Source organism: Trachurus japonicus, chromosome 4 (assembly GCF_045865225.1).
Source record: "Trachurus japonicus isolate A0001 chromosome 4, Traja_1.0".
NCBI lineage: Eukaryota > Metazoa > Chordata > Actinopteri > Carangiformes > Carangidae > Trachurus > Trachurus japonicus.
In genome coordinates, this window is record NC_140910.1 from 27,762,744 (window position 1) to 27,784,647 (window position 21,904).

The 21,904-nt window shown below is 41.9% G+C and overlaps 1 protein-coding gene across 2 annotated transcripts in view; it reads right to left on the reverse strand.

The window, feature by feature from the left end:
- The window catches only part of LOC146989110 (carboxyl-terminal PDZ ligand of neuronal nitric oxide synthase protein-like), a 249,511-nt gene that overhangs the window by 85,611 nt on the left and 141,996 nt on the right, over positions 1-21,904 (reverse strand). The window contains exons 5-6 of one of the 2 annotated variants that reach the window (XM_085775086.1): positions 15,482-15,590; positions 1,162-1,300 (exon numbers count right to left, since the gene is read on the reverse strand). In XM_085775086.1, coding sequence (XP_085631212.1) covers positions 1,162-1,300; positions 15,482-15,590 — 248 coding nt within the window. The remainder of the gene's footprint in view (positions 1-1,161; positions 1,301-15,481; positions 15,591-21,904) is intronic. The other variant, XM_085775085.1, reaches the window with a different exon arrangement.

Here is a 21,904-nt window from a genome sequence, read left to right on the forward strand (position 1 = left end):
ACAAATGCACATGGCCAGGCGGACGGCTATAGCAAAACAGCGGGAAAGCGACCGGACTTGCATAGTTCCTCTTTGATTAAACATTTGAAATCTCAGCACGACGCAGAATATAAGGAGTTCACTTTTGTTTTATTAAATTTCAGACAGTATGTGTGGCAGTGCCATGTTTAAAGCACGTTAAATGTCAGTACTCAAAGTTTTACCGAAATCTTACAGTATGTTCGGCAGTATGTTTATAAAAGCACTAATGTTGAATGTCAGTACACTATATGACAATTCTGTTAAATTTGTGTTTGTACTGCAGTGAAACTTGTGACAGTCACCCATGTACAAGAAAAACATACTGAGGAGGAATGTTGTTCAGATAACAGACGATACCTGTGTGAAAAAATTCAAAGTAACTTTATGTGTAAGTACTCGGTATCGGTGAGTACTCAAATGCAAGTACTCGTACGCAAAGTGGTATCAGTGCACCCCTAATTTTATCATTCATAAAACAGCCAATCACAGGCTCCGAGCTGAGAGAGGTGGCAGACACCTGTTGATCACATGATGATCTTTGTTCTGCTGCCTCCTCTCAGACACTTTATGTTTTGTTTTCAATTTTTGGACACATTCTTCATCCGTCTGCCTCCTCCTCCATCAGTGAACCCCCGACCCGTTACATCAGCTCCACCCACAACGTCTGAATGCCTCTGCATTTTCTTCATTGTTGTGCTTCTCCACACACAGAAAACACTCTGGTTGTGTTGAGTTGACTTCTGTTGAATCACCTGCTGTGTTTCATGTAGCAGAGCTATGGCACAGACCTCTCTAAAGTATGAAACAATGTCTCTGTCCTCTCTCACAGATTTAGTCCTTGAACGTCTGCAATTTGTTGCTTAATGACACAGTCAAGGAGGCTCGAGAACGGCTACTGATGAAAAGAGAGGAGATGAACAAAGAAAAAGAGAGGGTTGAACAAGATATTCATACGTTCGTTTTTCCTTTCAACGCCTCAGACCACAATGCAAACATTCACCCTGACTAATGTCACCTTTGGATTCCTCAGAGCTACTGTATCATTTAGAAACCGGCGGCAGAGCTAAACGTTTACACACAATGCAAAGGCAGAACAAATGTGATACCGACTGTGTTGCAGGTGTTTGTGTGTTTGTGTACCTGAGATGGAGTCGTTGCCGTTCTTCTCGCTGTGGCAGTCCTCCTGTCCGTCTGCGTTCTGCTGCGTGTGCTGCAGACTCAGCTTGTGACAAACCTCGAAGGCCTGGCCGACCGTCCGCACGATGCGCATGGCCTGACTCTGGATGGACAGAGACACAGAAAACACTGTTTTAATTCTCAGAAAACACCAATCAATAACACATTTATGTCGTCATTAGGATGAAAACACTCATCATTAAACCATCTGAGTCTTGTGTTATTGCTTTTTGTCCCTGCAGAGAGGTGAAAACAAAACACATCGCTTCTCATGTAGCTGGGGATTTTTCTAGGAAACACCAGAGTCTCCAGCTTTTTTCCCTCCGGTGTCAGGTGCAGACTGGACCCACATGTGTTATTTTATATCAAACACACACAATAGGTAGTTCTTATATGTAGGTCACAGAATCAATTACAAATTCAGTGTTATGTGAGCAAATATCCACTGTGCGATTTCTATGGATTTGTGTTTTATACCCCGGGGAGCATCGACTTGGATGCGGCTGCTTATCTCCTCTGCGTCCGCCTCTTCCCGCCACCCCGCTCCGAGAAGAAGGCAGGTCGAGTGAAAACAGCTTAGGTGACTTCTATCTTGCCATCTGCCCTCTCTTGTCTGGCATGTCAGACGGCAGGGGAGGCGCAGAGGCAGAAAAGATTTCATTTTAAAGCGCTGAGGCCTGGCCTCCAAACACCACTCCTCCACAGCTGAATGAGCAGAACAGATGCACCGCGGCCCGAGAGCCAGAACAGAACCAGGACTCTGCCAAAGGACAAAAACCCTCTCTCTTTTCTCTCTCTGTCTCGTCCCCATGGTCAACTCACTCTACAGCACTCTCAAGTCTTGTCCCACATGTGCTCACAAGCTCAATACAATCGAAACAAACAAAAAAAAAGATGCTTTACATTTATTGGTCGCCTCTGGGAGTTTTTAGCTTCTTTGTACTGGGCCCTTGTTATAGATACACATTCTGATCCCATCTGATCCACATCCACTGAGACAACAAATAAGAAACACAGTGAAAGCCTGAAACTTTGCACACATTCAAACTGAAGCAAACTCACTACAAAGCATCTTGTGGAGTTGTGACCTCTGCATAAGGAGCTCCTCACCTGATCTCACCTGTATCTGTCTGTGTGTGTGTTTGTTTGTTTGTCGGCAAGATTAGACAAGATGCACAAAACCAATTTGCACCAAACTTGGTGGCACCATGTGTCCCGACCCCGGGAGGAATCCATTTAATTTTGGTGTCGGTCCAGTTCAATTTTACCTCAGTACCTCAGGAAATTAATCATGTTTGCATCTGAGAGATAGATAGATAGATAGATAGATAGATAGATAGATAGATAGATAGATAGATAGATAGATAGATAGATAGATAGATAGATAGATAGATAGATAGATAGATAGATAGATAGATAGATAGATAGATAGAGATAGATACAGAGAGATAGAGATAGATATGATCGATAGAACGATGGATGGATGGATGGATGGATGGATGGATGGATGGATGGATGGATGGATGGATGGATGGATGGATGGATGGATGGATGGATGGATGGATGGATGGATAGATAGATAGATAGATGGATAGATACATAGATAGATAGATAGATAGATAGATAGATAGATAGATAGATAGATAGATAGATAGATAGATAGATAGATAGATAGATAGACAGACAGACAGAAGGGCTGACCCAAAAAATTAGAAGCTTCATTCGTTGCCATGGTAATCGATCATGAAAGTCCGTGATCGATTGTTTTTGTTGTCTTCCTTTTTTCCTTTTTGACACCGGTTCTCATCTGCAATTGTTACATTAAAATGAGTAGGCAACTTGGCATCCTGGAAACCTGCCTGATTTTGGAGATATGCAGTGTTTGTTTGCCACTACCCCCCCCCCCCCCGGTCATACGTTACGATCGCGCACCCCGCCGGCCGCCGAAGCTTCGATTACAATCGATTTTATGTCCGCAAAGCTTCGATTATCAAAATATGATAATCAGGTCAGCCCTAATAGATAGATAGATAGACAGATAGACAGATAGATAGATAGATAGATAGATAGATAGATAGATAGATAGATAGATAGATAGATAGATAGATAGATAGATAGATAGATAGATAGATAGATAGATAGATAGATAGATGACAACAAATAGTTTGTTCCTTATTCGACGACCTGACACCTGTCTTCTTCTCTTTTCCAATTTTTCTTTCTTTCTTTACTTTCACAAGTATTAATATCCTGGAGCAGATGAGACAGATGGTTCTGACGGCATCGAGGAAAACAAAGATAAACGGTTTGTCAGTTGAAGAGAAAATTGGTTTCGGAGCCAGACAAGACGTCAAGTCAAAAACTAACAGAGTCATATACGAAACAACACAGTGTCACTGTCGGGAGAGTCGTCGTTGTCGTCGTTGTTGTGTGTTTTGAGAGTTCTGTAGGAAGCTGCTGCTGCATTTGCACTTGTCACATGACGAGATGGGAAATATCCTGTGTGCTTCACTTCAGGAAGCCTCCACCCTTCACTCTCCTCTGTGCTGCACCCTTCTTTTTCATCATCTCCACTCCCCTGCCTCCTCCTCCTCTTCCTCCTCTTCCTCCTCTTCCTCCTCCTCCTCCTTTTCCTTCTCTTCCTCCTCTGTGGACCCTCCATTCATGTCTTTCCACCCCACGCCGGCCCTCAGCTTGACAGTAAACACATGTGTTTTTTTCCTTTGAAGATGTTTCCAGAGGCAGCTGTACGGGGGACGAGAGCAGACACACAGCGAACACACCAAAGGCTGAAGCTCCCCGCACTCAAACACCGACTGTCTGGAAAACACACAAACACAATTCTGTGCACACACACTTTTTTTTTAAGTTTATGTGTACCTTCCTCTCAACTGTAACTTTTCAATGACCTCTTAAAAAAAAAAAAGGAAATACACCGATAAATTGCATCCAACTCATGTCAATGTCAACATTTTGTGGCCATCTTTCTGGTCGATGGCGACAAACCCCCTATTTTTAATATTTTAAAACCTGAACTCAGGTGTGCAGGGATGTTGTGTGGCGGTAATAACAGCCTTTGGGTAAAAGGTGAATTCTGAGCAGGCACTTTGGACCCAAAACAGCAGCATCCGGTCTTTAATCTTCTGCAGGGTGAGCACAGCAGCAGAGAGTCGGAGCATGCGAGGGCGCTGCAGAGGTCATGGACGAATCTTCGCAGCATATCAACTACACAGTGCCAGTGTTGTGTGCTACTGTGAGAATGTATGTATATTAAAATACCTCGGAGCCAGTGTAGGAAACTTGGGGAGAGCAGAGATGTGAGCTGTGTTCTTTGCTCCACTTAAACTCTGCCAGCGGCTTTTTATAAGCTGCAATTGTTTTATGGAGTTTTTTTTTTTTTTTTTGGGGAGGGGGCAAAGTATTTTTTGCCAAAAATGTAATAAAAAAACGCCAACAAGCTTCTGTGTGTCCAACTTAGAAAGGAGGTCGACCAGTGGCGAGTCTGTTGAGGTGATTTATCAGTGGGACGAGTTTAATACCGTGAGCGTTAAGTACAAATTGTTACATAATTGTTTTAAGCTGCCGGCGTTTTGCTCCTCTCGCTCTCTCCTCTGTGGATGTTTCCCTCTCACAGACCAGACTCCCCCCCCCCTGGGTGCGACGTAGGTGAGGTGGAGGCAAATTAAAGTTTGTTATTGACGCTTTTTTTTGTTGTTGTTGCTTTGTTGAACCCTGTTTTTGTGAAGAGTCAAATCTAACTTGATCATGACTTTCTCTGTTTACATGCAAATTTAAAATAGCTCCAACAGAAAAAGCTAATTAGACCACAATACCGACACTAGAATAACACTGGTTGAATCACACATTTATCAACCGTTTTAGAGGAGTTTTCAAGTAAAAATGTTATATTGTGATTGTTTTCCAGTATTTATAGGCCACATCATCTGGTCCTAATTAAGGAAATTTAATTGGATTCTGTATTAATTAACTTTAACCACAACTATAATCCCTCATTATATAATAACAGAAGCGTTTCCATTGGTTTAACTTAATCTCATTTTAAAAAGTTTTAGTTTGAAAAAGTAAGTCAACAAGTTGTTTGTGCAGCAGGTTGTTATGATCTATAGTTACATTTTGTTGCTAGGTGACATCTAGTGGGTGAAGTAATTACAAAGACGCCTGGTGACATTGCACAAACTAAGAGCAACGAGGTTCTTCACACACGAGGTGTTCGACATGGCTGACCACGTTGTTATCTCTTGTAACCATGACAACAAAGATCATTTGATGTCGATGAACTATACTTATTAGATCAAAGACGGCTCTAACAATAGTTCATACAGCACAAGCAAATACATATGGACAATAGAATAAACAGAGTCCATCAGCACAATACAAAACAGTAATGTGGACTCTATTTATTGTATTGTACAGTACTGTTTTGTAAGTTTTTAGTGAAGTAGTTATTGAAACAATCTCATCCTCAATCTGAGATCTAAGCTGTGGCTGTTGTTGTAACCATGGAAACACTCCCTCCCATCGGTCGTATCCGAGGTAGATAAAAAAAAGACGACATGTATGATTGTTGACGTTTTCTTTGTGTCATTTCCACCTTTGTTAAATGGACTGTCGTCTTCTCACACACTTACTGTATCTTCAACTTTTCTCTCTCTTTTTGACAGGATGGTTTTCCACCCCCCCCCCCCCCCTCGTTTTCTCTATTCTTTTTCGTTTTTTTCTTTTTGCCCTGAGCCATCAATATCACTCCAGTGGATCTCCATTCCTGGAGGCTGACAGGACATCCGGGAGATTTGTCACTGAAACGTAAAAGACTGTACTGTACATCCTGTTGTAAAGATACAGAGTAGCTCTTAAGTTGGACATCTGTCACTATCTCTGTCCCCCCTCCTCCTCCTCCTCCACTCCCCCATCACTTTCCCTCTCTGAATAAATGCAACCCTCTCTGCATCTCTCTCTCTCACTTTCTCCTCTCTCTATACATCAAACTGCCAGGGAGCTGGATCTCAGTAGCTGATAGGACCAACAGTCAGAAAGCCTGATGCATTATTTATCCCAGATTACCCACAGAGCTTCAGCTGTGCTTTCTGTTGCCCTCTCGGTGCTTTTGGCACAAGCAAAAGAGGCAGACGGGGGAATATAACGCAACCCAGGAAAAAGCAGGGTAAACAATGAGAGTTACGACTGATTAAAGCCTTTTCTCTCCGACTCTGTCTCTGTCTCTTTCTCTGTCTCTCTCTCCTCTGGTGACGAACGCATTCATTCGTCTTTTCTCGTGTTTACATATTCACCCCACATCTCCACAACTTACACATCCATCACTCTGCACACAGACAAAAGAGAGATTACAGCATCCAGAGGCCTGGATGCCTCAATTTGATTTATTCTGCGCCCTCTGACCCCATCAGGACACACACTGGACCTGATGCTCTCTCTCTCTCTCTCTCACACACACACACACACACACACACACACACACACACACACACACACACACACACACACACACACACACACACACACACACACACACACACACTTTAGCTTCAAGTGCAGAAGTGAGAGGAATAATACTGAGCCTGAGTGTGTGAGAGGATGTAATCAGGGTTAAAATTGGTACTAATCAATAGGCAGGTTTGTGTCGGAGAACCTGACGGAGGAGAAATTCGTTTGTGATGCCCCAGTGGCTCAAGGCAGCATCATACAAACACACACACACACACACACACATACACAGTCAAACACACTCACGTAGCTCAGACTAGACCTGGTTATGGAGCCGTAAACACAGAAATGAGTTCTGAGCATCAACAACCGTCTAGTCGCTCTCACAGAGAAACCAAGACACGATGAATCCAGCAGAGCAGCAGCAGCAGCAGATGACGCAGGTCTCCTGAACACACGCTGGGCCCATATTTCATACGTAACAGCTGTCACAGGTTAATCTATCGTTGCCACGGCAGCAGAGGCTCATCCAGTCTGCAGCATCACTGCTGAAAAATTACAAAATAAAAGTTTTTGTCTTCTTCTTCTTTTTCTTCCGTCTGCTTTCACCAGAGTTGTTAATGTAGTAGTAGCAGTTTTATCAAAATGTGATGAGTTCAGAAAACACTTGAATGTTTTACATTTTAGGCGTTACTGAATGTGACGGAGGTGAGTCCAGGGTTATTATAGTTTTCATTTTCATTAGTTTTTATATTTATTTAGTTTTTCAGTTTGCTTTTTTGTTTCAGTTTAGTTTCAGTTAGTTCAACAAGTGATTAAAGCAGAAGTAAGCGATCCGGTCGTTTTGGGTAATGCGGGGTAATGGCTGCGTTCCAGGCAGGCTTTTGAAACCGTAAATTGCAGCTTCAAGTCACAACTTAGTAGCGTTCCAGGCAACCCACTTGTGTTTTTCCGACCTGTTTTACCTGTGAAAGTGCACGGCCACTCGTAACTTCCGACCTGTAAACTCTTACCAGATCGAACTGGTACGACTTCACAGGTCGGAAAAACACGAGTTACGAGTTGCCTTGAACGCACCATAACAGTCCTCGTCCCTACGTCACCACATTCACGCGCATCCCTTGGCTGCACACACAGCCCTTCATGCTGTTCTCTCTCCTCATTGGATAAAAATTGTAGGATACGATAAATGTTTTCTCCTCGGCTCAGAGCAGAGCAGAGGGACTGACAGACCCGTGTTTCGGTCCAAACACTCTATGTAAGTGATTGCCGTCGGAAGATATAACTATTTAAGACTTATATTAACACAAAAATATCGCTTACTTCTGCTTTAAGTAGTTTTAGTTAAGTTTTTATTTTTGAGGAATTGACTAGTTAGGGCCCGAGCGACGACAAGCTTCCGGTCATGTGACCTATTGATGCCAAACCACTGCAGGACTATAGTGCTACACATGCTCTGTGAGACTTGCCTCTTTTTTTCATTTTAACACTCCTCATTTATTTTTTAATTCTTGAGACATTTCATAACGTAAGTAATGTAAAAAAATTAGTGTTTTTTTCTCAATAGCTTCCGGTCATGTTGCCTATTAACACCCAACCAGAGCAGGACCATAGTGCTTGCATGCTCTCTGTTCATTGCAGATATCATTTCATGCCGACTTTGACAACGTAACCAGATGTAAATATTTATATATTTAGGACCCGTCAAAATTTATAAAACAATTATTTATATACTTTTAATGAAATTCTGTAAAATTAATAATTTTATTCTTCACCCCTCTAGACGTTCTGTGGCTGTATTATTATGGAAAAATTAATCGTTTTGATGAAAACGTTGTATAACCTTTAACTACAATAACCGTGCTGGTGTCCTGTCCAAACTGAGCCCTGCGCAGGAAAAACAGGTAGAGAAGATGAAGAAGATGGTGGTTGTGGTGGTTATGATGTATTTTTTATCACGGACACGGTTCAGGAGTAGCTTCAAAGACGACGGAGCAGACAGTGGTACACTTCAGAGGCTGCGGAATCAGTTTGGGCTGATCAATAATATTGAATTATTGAATATAATCTGTGTTTTTTTTTTTTCTAGGTTTGCACAGTTTCACAGCTTTATAAAATGTACAGTGACAAATAAAGATAAAATAATAATATCCTACACTAGTGTAACCTGAGTCCTGCAGTTTATCTCTGTCTCAGACTGGACCTGCTGGACGGTTTTGGACTCACACAGAGAGCGTGAGGTGTAAACAATGAAACAGCCAGAGTCTGAGCCGCTGGAGAATAAGTCAGGAAGGTGGTGTACTTTCTGGAAACTTAACTTTATCCTGCCTCATAAAAAAAAGGGGGAAAAAAGTGCACATATGGGGAGATGTATTGATTTCTGCCTGTTTACGCCTCAGCACTGACACCTCATGAGCAACACTGTTTCTGGAAAAGTCGTGATATGACGCAAACACACAGACCAGACCCTGTGTTCACATTGACTTATGATTAAATTCAGACTCTGCTGCTGTAAAATCGAGACAAAGAGGTAAAAAATAAATGAAGTAGAGAAAGTAAAAAAAAGGCAGAGAGCTGAAGACGGAGGGATCGTTTCACTGATATATGGATATTCAATAAAAAGTGCTGAAAGGCTATTAAATCCAATTATCTTATACCAAGCTGGTTTGAGTTAAGTAAAAAAAAATAAAAAAAACCTGAGTCCTCACCATCAATTTGTCCAAAAGGAGCCTGATGTCATTTTATATCTGTGCTCTTCACTGACAACGATGAACCCACTGACCCTCGGCTCGAGTGTTTACACTTATACTCTGCCCATGTGAACTTACAAATACACTTCAGTTCTATATTTTATATCTTCAAATTGAACTTTAAACTGCTTTTATTTATCCTGTAGCTCAGGTGGAAACAGCCTTGAGCAATTTTTCAAAATAAATAAATCTAAAGCATCTCTTTTTTTACTTTGTAATCATCTTCCAAGGCAAAAGATTCAGTTTGTCGTCATCAAACCATTAGATGACACTGTGGTTGGAGGGCAGAGAGGGAGTTCAATCAGCATTTGATATGATAACTATAATTAGCAAAGGACAAGAGACGAGTCAGACTCAATATCCAACATAACTGTTGGATGAGTAAATAAATTAAGTCCTAAAAAATGCTCCATTACTTGATGTTTTTATGTTTTTAATCCAGTGGGTGTTAAGTGCTTTTGCAGAACTCCCCCTGTTAAAAAAAACAAAACAGAAAGAATTGTGTGTCCTGTCAGTATAATTTTAACAATAACAGCATAAAACAGCGCAGCTGGCAGCTATACTCTCCACTCAGCAGCAGTGATAGGATGTTTAGTGTTGCAGTCTATTATCAGGTTTAAAAGACCATAACTGGGTTTTTACACCTCGTTGTCTTTAATCACTGTGCACAGCGAAGGCATCAAGCTAAGAATCTGACCGGTGGATGAAGGATCGCACACAGAGAGAGAGGCTTCGTCCTCTGGCCGTCATGGAGGTGCTGAGTGGATTTTATAGCTCTTTCGATTTCTGTATAAATGCAAAACACTGAGGTGCAGGTGGAGCTGAAGGAAACACAGGATTAATCCCGTGAGCTCCATGACTGCAGGTAAAGCCAACGGGGTGGAAGGTGGGACTCGGTAGAAGGTCACATTTGTTCAGTGTGCGCAGCCTTGACCTGGAAATGTGATATTTATTGACCAGTCAGCTGAAATCAGCTCACAAGCTTTAGGGTTTCTGCAGCGTTTTATGAGCAGGGATCCAGTCGCAGGCTCAGAAACCAAATCCACCCACTGGAGCACAAATCTGTAATTAGCACCTCTGTAAAAAATCGTTGTGCGTTGTCCAGATATCACACTCCCAAGGCCAAACACGGTGCTAAAACCAGGTCAAAAGGTCACCAGATTTCAGGGGATTCCCTTCAGATTTCATGAGGTGAACTTTTAGCCTTTTACCATCAAAATCAATTCATCCTTGAGTCCAACTGAACATCTTGAAAACTGTTGCAGGAGCGAGGGCATAAAAAATTCACAGCCTGAAAACTTTGGGCAGAGAAACTATCGAGTCATGTGCATTTGTTTACAACGAAGCTAGCGAGAAATCAATTAATAAAGCGTTAGATATAGTTATATATACAATGTTACGATGTGTATATTTGTGTCATCTTTTCTGTCATAAACAAGAGATTACGTTTGTGGAGCTTGGTTTTCAGCCAAGAGATGCAAGAGCCTCCATTCTCTCTCATAACAAGTTACTAGTCATTTATTTAACCAGCACTATTACTCTGAAGCTGTTTAATTCAGGTCAAAATGTAGCATAGTTAAGGTAACAATCTTGCATACATGTAGTTCCTCTTTAAACTCACATTTAAAATACGACCGTTTGAGTGTTTGAGGCGTCTCTCAGCCGGTGAGCTGGTTCATCTCCTGCCTACACACAAACCTCTGGTTCAACAACAAACTCATTTCTGTGTCCGCACTGGGACGTCGTCTGAGAGAGGAGGAGGAGGAGGAGGAGGAGGAGGAGGAGGAGGAGGAGAACTGTGACTATGTGACTGTGTGTTACGTGGGGGGGCAGTGATGATTCTCCAACAACAAACCAGGAGATCAAACCTGAAGTGAGGGACCAGCAGGGTCAACGAGGAGAGAGGAGACAGGGAGGAGCTACGTCAGGTCCGGAGAGAGACTAATGAGGCCGGGGAGGACGGAGGAGGACGGAGGAGGACGGAGGAGGACGGAGGAGGACGGAGGAGTTCCCACTGACTCAGCCACCGTTATTACAGTTGTCTGAGCTGCAGTGGCTGATTAGGAAACCGATCAGCAGCAGCAGCAGTTTTTCCCGCTGGACACTGTGGAGGTGGCGAGTGGGAGGAAGGTGACGCCAGATTTCATGACATCTCCAACTTCACCCCCCTCCCCCTGCAGCAGCTCCACTGAGCCGCCTGTCGCTGAAGGAGCTGCTCCTCTGTCTGCCCCTGCAGCGGTCGGCCTCTCCCACAGCTGCCAGCACAGCCCACATCTGGCTGTCACACTCACATCTGGACTACGATCACCCTGTCATTACTGCCACTACAGTAATTACTATTCTCTGCTATACGTTGTACTGGTGTTTATGCATTCATGCACTTGTCACTTTGTCTTTTGTTCTGCATACAGCACATATAATGTGTGCATCTATATATAATTATTCATATCCTTGTGTTCATTTTGCTCTTATGCTGTTGCATACTGTCTGAACTTTTGGGTAACCCCTTTAATTCACAGGCCGCTAATTACCTGATAATGTAAATAAACAGCCTAAAAATAACGGTCAATCTCATAATAGTAATGTCATGTTTTTCATAAAGGCAAAAGATTACACATGCTTTTCATGCTTTGAATTTTTCTCCACCAAGTCTTCTTGCAATTGACCGTTATTTCTTGGCCTTATTAGATAGATAGATAGATAGATAGATAGATAGATAGATGGATAGATAGATAGATAGATAGATAGATAGATAGATAGATAGATAGATAGATAGATAGATAGATAGATAGATAGATAGATAGATAGATAGATAGATAGATAGATAGATAGATAGATAGATAGATAGATAGATAGATAGATAGATAGATAGATAGATAGATAGATAGATAGATAGATAGATAGATAGAAAGAAAGATAGATAGATAGATAAATCTATACATGTAGTTTCTTAAAAGAGCATGAAGAGTGGACACATTACAAGATACAAACATATGACTTGCGCTTGTCCATCTTGGGCGCCTAAGTAGTATTCGAATTGCATCATTGTAAGCTACCAACAGTTTTCTCATTTTTTTAACACTGTACTTGCACCACAAGTATGCTGTGTACAGTGTAGTACAATATGATCTGAACAAAGCTATCTTTACATCCTCTGTACACATATTAAGTTTCCTTGCAATTTCTCGACATTACTATGAAATTGCCTGTTATTTCTAGGCTATTTCTAGACTTTATGACGCAATTACTTGTTATTTCTTGGCTAGTTCTTGAATTATCGCATAATAAGTGGCCTGTAAATTAAAGGGTTACCAATTTTTTGTTTATTTTTGTAGATATCGATCGCCTCCGTGGGATCAATAAAGTGTCATCCCGTCTCATTCGGTATTCTGATGAACACTCGCTGGTCGGTGCTCACGCCCTCTTCACTTCTACATCACAGAGGGCAGGTCGTTCATTAGCCTCCTTAAAATGTCGATGCGAGGGAGGAAAGGACAGACACACACACACACACACACACACACACACACTACCTGTCCGAGTGCGAGGAGCGAGCCGTTGCCGCTGCTAAGGTCTTTTTTATGCGGCTGTGATTTAAAGCGCGGCCATTCTTTCACTGCTGGTAGTTAAGAGGGAAATAAAGTCGGCTTAATCTTCTACTCAATCTTACACTCGCAACCTTCCACACGTCAAAACACACTCGCACAAAACCACACACTGCCCCCGGATGACACTTTTACTGCACGTTTGATATGTATATCCCCTTTTTCATTACGGCAGAGTGTTTCATTCTCTTTTTGTCTCGCTCAATCAATCTTGTGAAACTTTCCCCTCTGTCGCTGACTGTGTCACTTTTTTTTTTTTTTTTGGAACTGTCTCTTTACTCTCCTCTTCATCTCCATTCATCCTTTTCTTTTTGATTCACTCTTGAGTGACAACCCCGTTTTGTGACTATGACAGTGGCTGCGACATGTGATGTGATCTATGGGCCGCTGACAATTCAAAACCAAGTGAAAACATTTATTTCCAACATGTCCTAAGATGTTTAAAGACTAATCTTTCATTGTATATTTATCAATACTTCTTGGATTTAATGTTTTTTTAATCATCATACGGTGATTCTACTGTACTGTATCTTTGTTTTGTTATATTTAAAACTTATTTTGGTCTAATATCTGCAGCCTGTTGCCTTTTTCACCCCTTTAAAAGACAAATAAAAATAATATATAATATAATAAATAAATTAAGTTTAAATCTATGCAAGTGACAGATGTTTGGAGCTTGAAGCAAGCAGGTAAACACTGAGGGGTCAATATTTTTGACTTTGTAAACTATATTATAATGTGCTTCTTTCACAGTTGAACCAAATTAACTTTTCTTTACTTTGTTAACTTTGGTGTCGCCGCACCAGTGTGAGTGTTTTCCGCAGCACACGGCGTCCTCCTTCTGTCAATCACCACACAGACACGACAAAAACACTTCACCACCTACAAACAAAAACACTTCTGAACATCAGTGTGTCTCATAAAGCTGATTAGAACTGTCTGAGACGGCGACGGCTGAAGTTTGACCACGACACGTGATGATGAGGTTTTTAGTATTAAAATCAAAATATTTCCCACAGTGTCTCCATCACCAGAGCACAACACACACACACACTTTCCAGCCTAATGGCTTAAGGGCCACTGCTGCCCCTGAGAACCTTGGTATGTGTCACTTTCCATTTTGTCTTCCCAGCAGTGTGTGTGTGTGTGTGTGTGTGTGTGTGTGTGTGTGTGCGTGCGTGCTCATTTTTCACTGTCGCTCTGTCTCTCACAGATAATGAGGCAGTGGCGTGCTTCACCCAGCTGACCCCTGGACTTAAGCATCAACTTCTAGGAACTGGCTGCAGAAGAGAAAAAAAAAATCTGTCTATCATTCGTTCTTTCTATTTTCAATTGGCAATCTGAAATCAAAAATATGAAAAAGTGACAGATTATTTTGTTTTTTGTTTTTAAAACTTAAAACTACTAACTAAACTAAAACTATAGGGATTATGCCAAAATGGTCAACTATCCCTTTAACAAACATAGCAACAGTACCCAAGGGGGGGCACATGTAAACCCGACCAATTAATTATCCAAATCAAATTCAATCCTGTGGCCTGTTTTTCCATTTTGTATTTTTGATCCGAGCCTAAAATTGAAATATGAAAAACCAGACTTTTTGTTTTTTTGTGACAAAATAATCCGTCACATTTTCATTTTTTGATTTTTGATTGCCAATAGAAAATAGATAGAACGAAGATACACGGATTAGGAAAAACAAAAGTCGATTTTCTAACTGATGCTGTCACACAACTGGACTCTGTTTCCGCAGGAACACAAACTCCACCAGAAAAAAAAAGAAAAAACTTGTTCGTCAGACCCTCGGCGCTGACGAGGCCGGAGGTATCGCTGCTGCTCGGTGTCTCCGAACCGAAGGACGTCAGGATGTGACTCAGACGGGGACATGATTCACGAGAGGAGGAGGAGGAATCGCTTTAAACACAACACGACTGAAAACACACTGAGAGTGACACACACACACACACACACACACACACACACTCTGGCTTCTCCCATGTCGCCACAACACAGACACAAAGTTTGATGAGTTGGTTTTTTTTGCAACTTGTGCAAAAACACAATTAAAAGAGATAAAAACGAGTCCTTTTCTTTCTGAATTAATTTAGTCACATCATGATCTTTGCTCGTCTCTCTCCTCCTCTGTCACAAAAAACAAATAATTAATCTCTCTTTTTTACAACCATAAGAAGCTACAGGAAAGAAACTCAACTCAACGACTTGTTCTGTCTTTCGATCGCTGCTCTTGAATCAAAGAGCTGCACCCAAACACAACAAGCAGCTCCTGCCATTGACTCTTTAATCCTGATCATCACTGTGCTCCCACGGTTCATTTATAATAATCAAAGACATCGACTGATCCTGGAGTCACTCTGAGAGTTTCCAGAGCTCGGTCTGTGTGTGTGTCCATCTGTGGCCGTGCGACCCTCATGCACTCGTGTCATGTCAACGTGTAAACCGCCGTACCTTCTTCTTGGACTTGAAGACGTTGCAGCGGAAGACGTTGCTCTGTCCGTCTCTGGCGATGTAGCTGAAGATCTTCAGATCCTGGGAGTCATGAGACACGTAGAATATCCTGAAACAGAGAGAAATAAAATAGGTCAGACATTTAAAAAATAAATAAATAAATAAAGATTATGATGCAAAACAGAATCAGAGGCTGGCAATGTTTCTAAATGTATTTTAAGACACAGAATCGGCAGCGAGCCCGTTTCTCCAGGGTTTCAATACGACTTAAATAAATAAAGGCTGAGAAAGTTGTGATTTGACAATGAGGGGAATCAGCTATCAGCTATTTAAACAAGCTGGCGAAGAGCAGGCCTCCTCATAGACTCCATTATTTATCAGGGAATATGGGACAAGAGGCTCAGTGACACACATTGAAAGCCAGGTTAACTTCAATCCCCAGTAAAAAATAATACTACTTCAAATGAAAACAGTGCACAGAGGAGACAGAGGAGGTGATGATACTATTATAACAACAAACATCTTCCTGTGTGAAAGGAGAGAGATGCAGGGGTGGGAACTAAGTTGGAGACAGAAATAGAAGCTCTGCTGGTGAGGAGGGATCGGATGCCACTGACAGTGAAAGGATTTACAACATCCCACAGAGCAGGTAAATGCAAAGAAAGAAGTTTGGGAGCAGAGGAGAGAATCACAATAACCTGCAGGAGGGAGGAGGGAGGAGGGAGGGGGAGCGCCAGGCGACTTAAGCTCTGCACATGATCTCATTTATGACGACAAAAGGGACACGGCGGCGCAGATTTATCACGCAAGGCGGTGGAAACTGTCCTGTGTGATGCACGTAAACAAACCGTGTTGTGATTTCGGTTTCAAAAACTTATACCAAACAAACATCTGGAGAATACAGGATGTGTTTGCAGGCTGCTGCGGCGTCTCTCTGCCACGGCAACGCTCCTGCAGTTTGATTATACTGCATTTGGTTCAACCCTTAGGGGTCTGAGCCTATTTTGTTTTTGAATACTTTTGATTTTGGCTTTTTATACCACAGAAAAAAAATGCTTGGTATCTTTTTTTCAGCACAACTTCATCTACAGTATGTGATCTATTATCTATCTTTTAGTTGAGTGCAAAAGTTTGGGCACCCCTGGTAAAAAGGAAAAAAGGCATAAAGTTACAAATGATTCTCTTATATATATTTTTACACTATACTTTTACATTTTCAAAATGACAGAAAAAGAAAAGGGCCCTCAGCAGTTAGTACCTAGTAGCCCCCCTGCCTTTAGAAACTATCACAGTGTGTAAATAGTAAATATCTTGTCTGATACCTTGGTCAAAGTTTTCTGAGAGCTCAAGTCTCCTGGGTTTCCTGTTCTTTTGTTTCCCCTTTTCATGCTAAACTTGTAGAAAACTAAAAAAAAACACTGATATTGCAAAAGAGTGTTTCATGTTTAACTTTATGCCTTTTGGAGATTGTTTCATCTTCCACTTGCTGAACTGTTCACATTAACAGACATTTGGACCAGGGGTGCCCAAACTTTTGCATGACACTGTATTATTTTTTCACTTTAACCTACTGTATTAACACATTGAGCCCAAAAATACACAGAAATCATCATGTCAGCGTGATAATAGATGCCTGAGGGTTAATAGTGCAGCTCCAACATAGACTCAGAGCCATGTAAGCCAGTCCTTCCATCATTTCCACATGAATCCTGGATTACATGTTTGGAGACTCTGTGATGTCATGAAACCAGCAGCGTGTCTGCATGACTCTTGTAACCCTGTGTTTTACCAATTAGAGCAAAAAGCAGCGTGACATTGCTGCATAAAGCAAATTGCTTCCAGGCCTGAGACCAGAGCTTTGAGCCGGACATGTTGTCCACTGTAGTAAGAGCTGACAGCGTTTTAACAATAATAAAACCTCTGTAGAGTCAGACCACATCGCGGTGGAACATGGAAACGAGAGGGAATCAATTTGCTTCACGACACGAACTGTCGGAAACAACAGCATCCTCCATGTTTACATATTGTGACTGTGACCTGAAACCTTCATGGGATGAGGATGTGTGTGCTCATCAACATCAAGACTTTGTCACTATTTTACTTTTTCCAGTCTATGATTATGAAACTAGACAAGAAATTCAAAAAAAAATCTTGATAAAAGGCAGCATCTGTTGCATAATCTTTCTTAAATCATACTTGTAAAGATCAAAAAAGAGAAAATAGTGTCTCCCTCAACAACATGTTTTGCCTGTTCTCTAAAATCCTTCATCAGACTCTTCAACTGTGCCACTTTTCTTTTTTTTTTTTTTTACTTTTCAACGATGGTTCAAAAATCAAATACAATGTTTGACTGTGTATTTGTGAAGGTTAATGAAGGAATCGACGCTCATCGTTGCTTAATGCTGTGAGCTTGAAAATGTCAAGTGGCGACAGGAAGAAGCAGAAACCTCGGGCAGAGCTGCTTCCTAATGAGAGGACGGAAAGTTGGAGTTAATTCATCACAAAGAGACGACAGACAACAAGAGACAGAGACAAGAAATGACCCGGTCGTCTCCGTCCAGATGTGTGTGTGTCTGTTTTGTGTTCCTGTGCATGCTCCCTTTTCATCAGTGTGCATATTTCTGTGTGTGTGTGTGTGTGTGTGTGTGTGTGTGTGTGTGTGTGTGTGTGTGTGTGTGTGTGTGTGTGTGTGTGTGTGTGTGTGTGTGTGTGTGTGTGTGTGTGTGTGTGTGTGTGTGTGTGTGTGTGAAAGTGTGTGTCTTGGTACTAGAAAGCCGGGGTCTCGTTTATACGCTCGATGACATTTCTGTGGTATTTGATTTGGCCTCTTCTCTGGGAGCCAGACTAGCTGAGGTCTTGTGGTATGGATGGTGTCTTTGTCAATCCTGCTTAGCAGACTGTCAAAATACCAGACACAGCTATCTGCAGTGACTCATACAATCTCTCACTCACACACACACACACACACACACACACACACACACACACTGAGCTGGATATCTGATCCTGGTGCTGCTGCAAAGATCTACGGTCCATGTGGTCAGCTTATTAAATCTGGATTCATTTTCCCAGAGATGCTTAAGTGTTATTACAGCGTCTCACAACGCATTAGCAGCGATTCCTCTTACTCCCAATTACTTAAAAATATTCACTACACTTAGTTAGTAAAGGCCAGATGTCGGAGCGTGTGGGATCTGAGGATGCTGCTGATAATGGACTCAAAACAACGAGGCGTTCGGTCCTGATTCTTTGAGACGAAATGACACAACAGCCGCCGCCGCTGCAACATGTACAGGGTGAAAACGCCGTGCTCTCACTGCTGTAGTCACTCAGATCTCAGAGCACGGTGTCGTTTCCGAAAAACAGGTCCAAACAAGGACAGTGGGATAATCGGTCGGCTGTAAACAAGTGTTCAGATAGATTACAGCAGGTCCCACTTTGTTTGGAGGCAAAACTAAAAAAAATTGGTGCACATAAAGTGTACGTAATAATCCTTAAATACACAGGAAAAACTGCAACGCCTGCAACACTGATAAGCTCGTACATAAATCGTGTGCATAACCTGTGACAGGTGTTTACATGGGCGGTTTGAGAGTAATTTCACTGTGTGTCTTAAACTTTCTTTTGAAATAAGTTTGACTAAAGCAGTTGTTTGTTTTTACGTCCCGTGATTGGCTGACCCACTTTTTTTCTGCTGCTCTATCTCAAGAAATTACCCTGCGAGAGCAAATGTTATTGTAACTGATGACAGAAGCTATGAATGTTAAACCACAGTTGCAGTTTTCCTTTAAGGGGTTTTTTACATAATTTATTCCAACTATAGTGCGTTTCTAAATCTCTGTTATAGTTACACAACCTGACAGTGTTTTCTCCAGAGCAGGCCGACCACACAGTCAGGAGGATTTACCGCTGATCACAGGCCTCATAAACTGTGTACGCACCAAAAGCAACTTTTAATTTGCAGCGCATTGGAATGACATGCAAAGTCATGTGTCTAAAACTTGACTTGTCGCTGCAGGAGGCGACTTGCTTGTCGTGTAAGTTTGAAATATTCAACTTCAGCAACAAGTCCGCCCCGCGACAGCCCATCAGTGCTGACAAACCGCTGTCAAACTGGGCTCTGGAAACAGCCGTCATCTAGGCACAGTCTCCAAGCTGCGTGCACCTCCACAACGTAACAGGTGGCGCACACAAGCAAAATAAATAAATAAAATAAATAAATAATGCATTCATGATCGCTAATTGAATTTACAAATGAAAGGAGCCGGAAGATGTGTGGCCAAAAAAAAAAAAAAAAAAAAGAAGACGCTGGCAACCGCGATCATTAGTTCCGGTAAAAAACTGACATGCAATATTTTCTTTTTCTATTGCGATATTAAAAGTTACAGGAATGTTCACCCGTTGACTTAAATAGCGCTATTTGGAAAGAACTGTTTCCATATAATCCCCTTCTATTGGCCCAGGTTAAGGTCAATGATCTAACATGAGGGGGCTCATCTGAGAATGAAGAAGATCCTTCCTCCCTTTCAAGTTTCTTCCTCTTGCTTGTCACTCATTTTCAGAGTGTTCGGGGTGAAAATATATACAAACGACTCGGGTCGGGCCTCGGCTTCCTCTTTTTGGCTGCTGGGCAGAACTACTGCTGGTGAGTCAAGCCGCGTCGGGTCCAGGCATCAACACCCCCGGGTTGGGTTTTAATTTTCAGACCGGTTGAGAACTCTACAGCGGAGCAAGGTGCTGGTTCAGAGATGCTTTTCTGAAGCCAAAACAAAGTTAAAATGTTCTAAAAAAAACCAAAACAACCTTGCACGTCCTGCGATGTGACTACTGCTCACACTGTGATGCTGAAACGACAGATCCTGCAGCCAAGCAGCGCAGAGCGAGGCGGGCTGGGCAGCCTCAGCTAAATGAGGCCAGAGGAAACATTTCAGTCTCTTTTATCGGTGGGAGTCATCTAGCGGGAGAAAACCGGCCGCTCCCAACTTGACTGATCTTTGCAGGGAAACCCTCACAGCTTTCAACTCCTTCATGGACCCCGAGCCTCCAGCCACCCAGATACAAATCAGTCCCCTAACAGATCTCTTTCTTCAACGTCTTAAGGAGGGGAAGAAGGTCTTGCGCTCTGCCAAACTGTCGCCTGCAGAGAGCTGAATCTTATTCTATGAAAAAAAAACAACAGTAGGCCGTGTTAAAAAGAAACATTATATGCTGCCAGACAAGCGGAGCTCAGCTGAGAGTGAGTGAGAGTGAGCCGAGCTGACTTGGCTTTAGCTGACAAATCCCCACGCAGCTCCGAAATGACAGCTCAGATACACCTCTATCAAGCGCTTCCAACGGCAGCGGCTGCCTCAGATAGATCAGATCTCCGAATAAGAGCGGCAGCCTCGACATGAGAGCAGTCAGAGATGGTTTAGGGGCAAAATGCATCTGACTACAAACACTGCCAACACACAAAAAAAAGCCTCTCATCTTGTGTTTTAAAGTAGAAGGAGGAGGTGGAGAAGAGGTGGTTGCTGCCTCTTCTGTTTAAAGTGACAATCCACAACATTTTACGACCGAGCGGTGGGTCTGTGACAACAGCCGTGATGCAGCTGAACAAGAGAAATGTGTTTCATTTTGTTCAGAGCAGTTTATATTAAAGGCTTTTTATCACTTTTTTCAAACCCTCACAGCCGCTGAAATTCAGATGAATCTGTTTGGATCTGCTGGGAGACACGAACCCGTCGGGAGTCTGTGTGTTCGTCAGGGGATTTTAATGTTTGTTTACATGAATATTCATATGATCATGTAGATAAAACCAGATGAAAATGATTTAAAATACACATCAATCCTTAAAAAAAAAGTGAATTTATAATAATTATTATTTTCAGTGAGATTTCTGGTTAAAATGTTAAAGAAGGACCAATTATCTGTAACTTTGCAGCCTTATTTCTTCTATTTTCTCAGTTTTTTTTGTATAAACATGAAAAAAATTGAATTTATAAACAGTTTTGCCTCCTGTCTTATTCTTCTGACAACATAAACGGAGGATTCAGGCAGAAACCACCGACACTTCATCGAGGAGTCACAACTTTTCTGCCCAATAGAAAGTCACACATTCTGTTTGTGAGTCAACATTAATCAATGTTTTGGAGGACATATCTATAAATGAGATAAGAATCAAATTAAAATCTGCCCTCGCGTCTCTTTGAGGAGTCAACGGTGAATGATTTTACATCAGTAGCAGCACCTGTGGATCAAAAATGAGAAAATCTCTGTGGCTTTTCACTCGGCAGTTGCTTTTTTTTTTCTTTTTAAATAATTGCACAAGAAGGACGGCGATGAAAATAGAGGTCAAGAGGTCAAGATCTCTTCAACCGGCAGCAGCCGATTGTCTGATGTCTGTGAAGGTGCTGGTGTCACACTCTGTTCATGTTTTTGTTC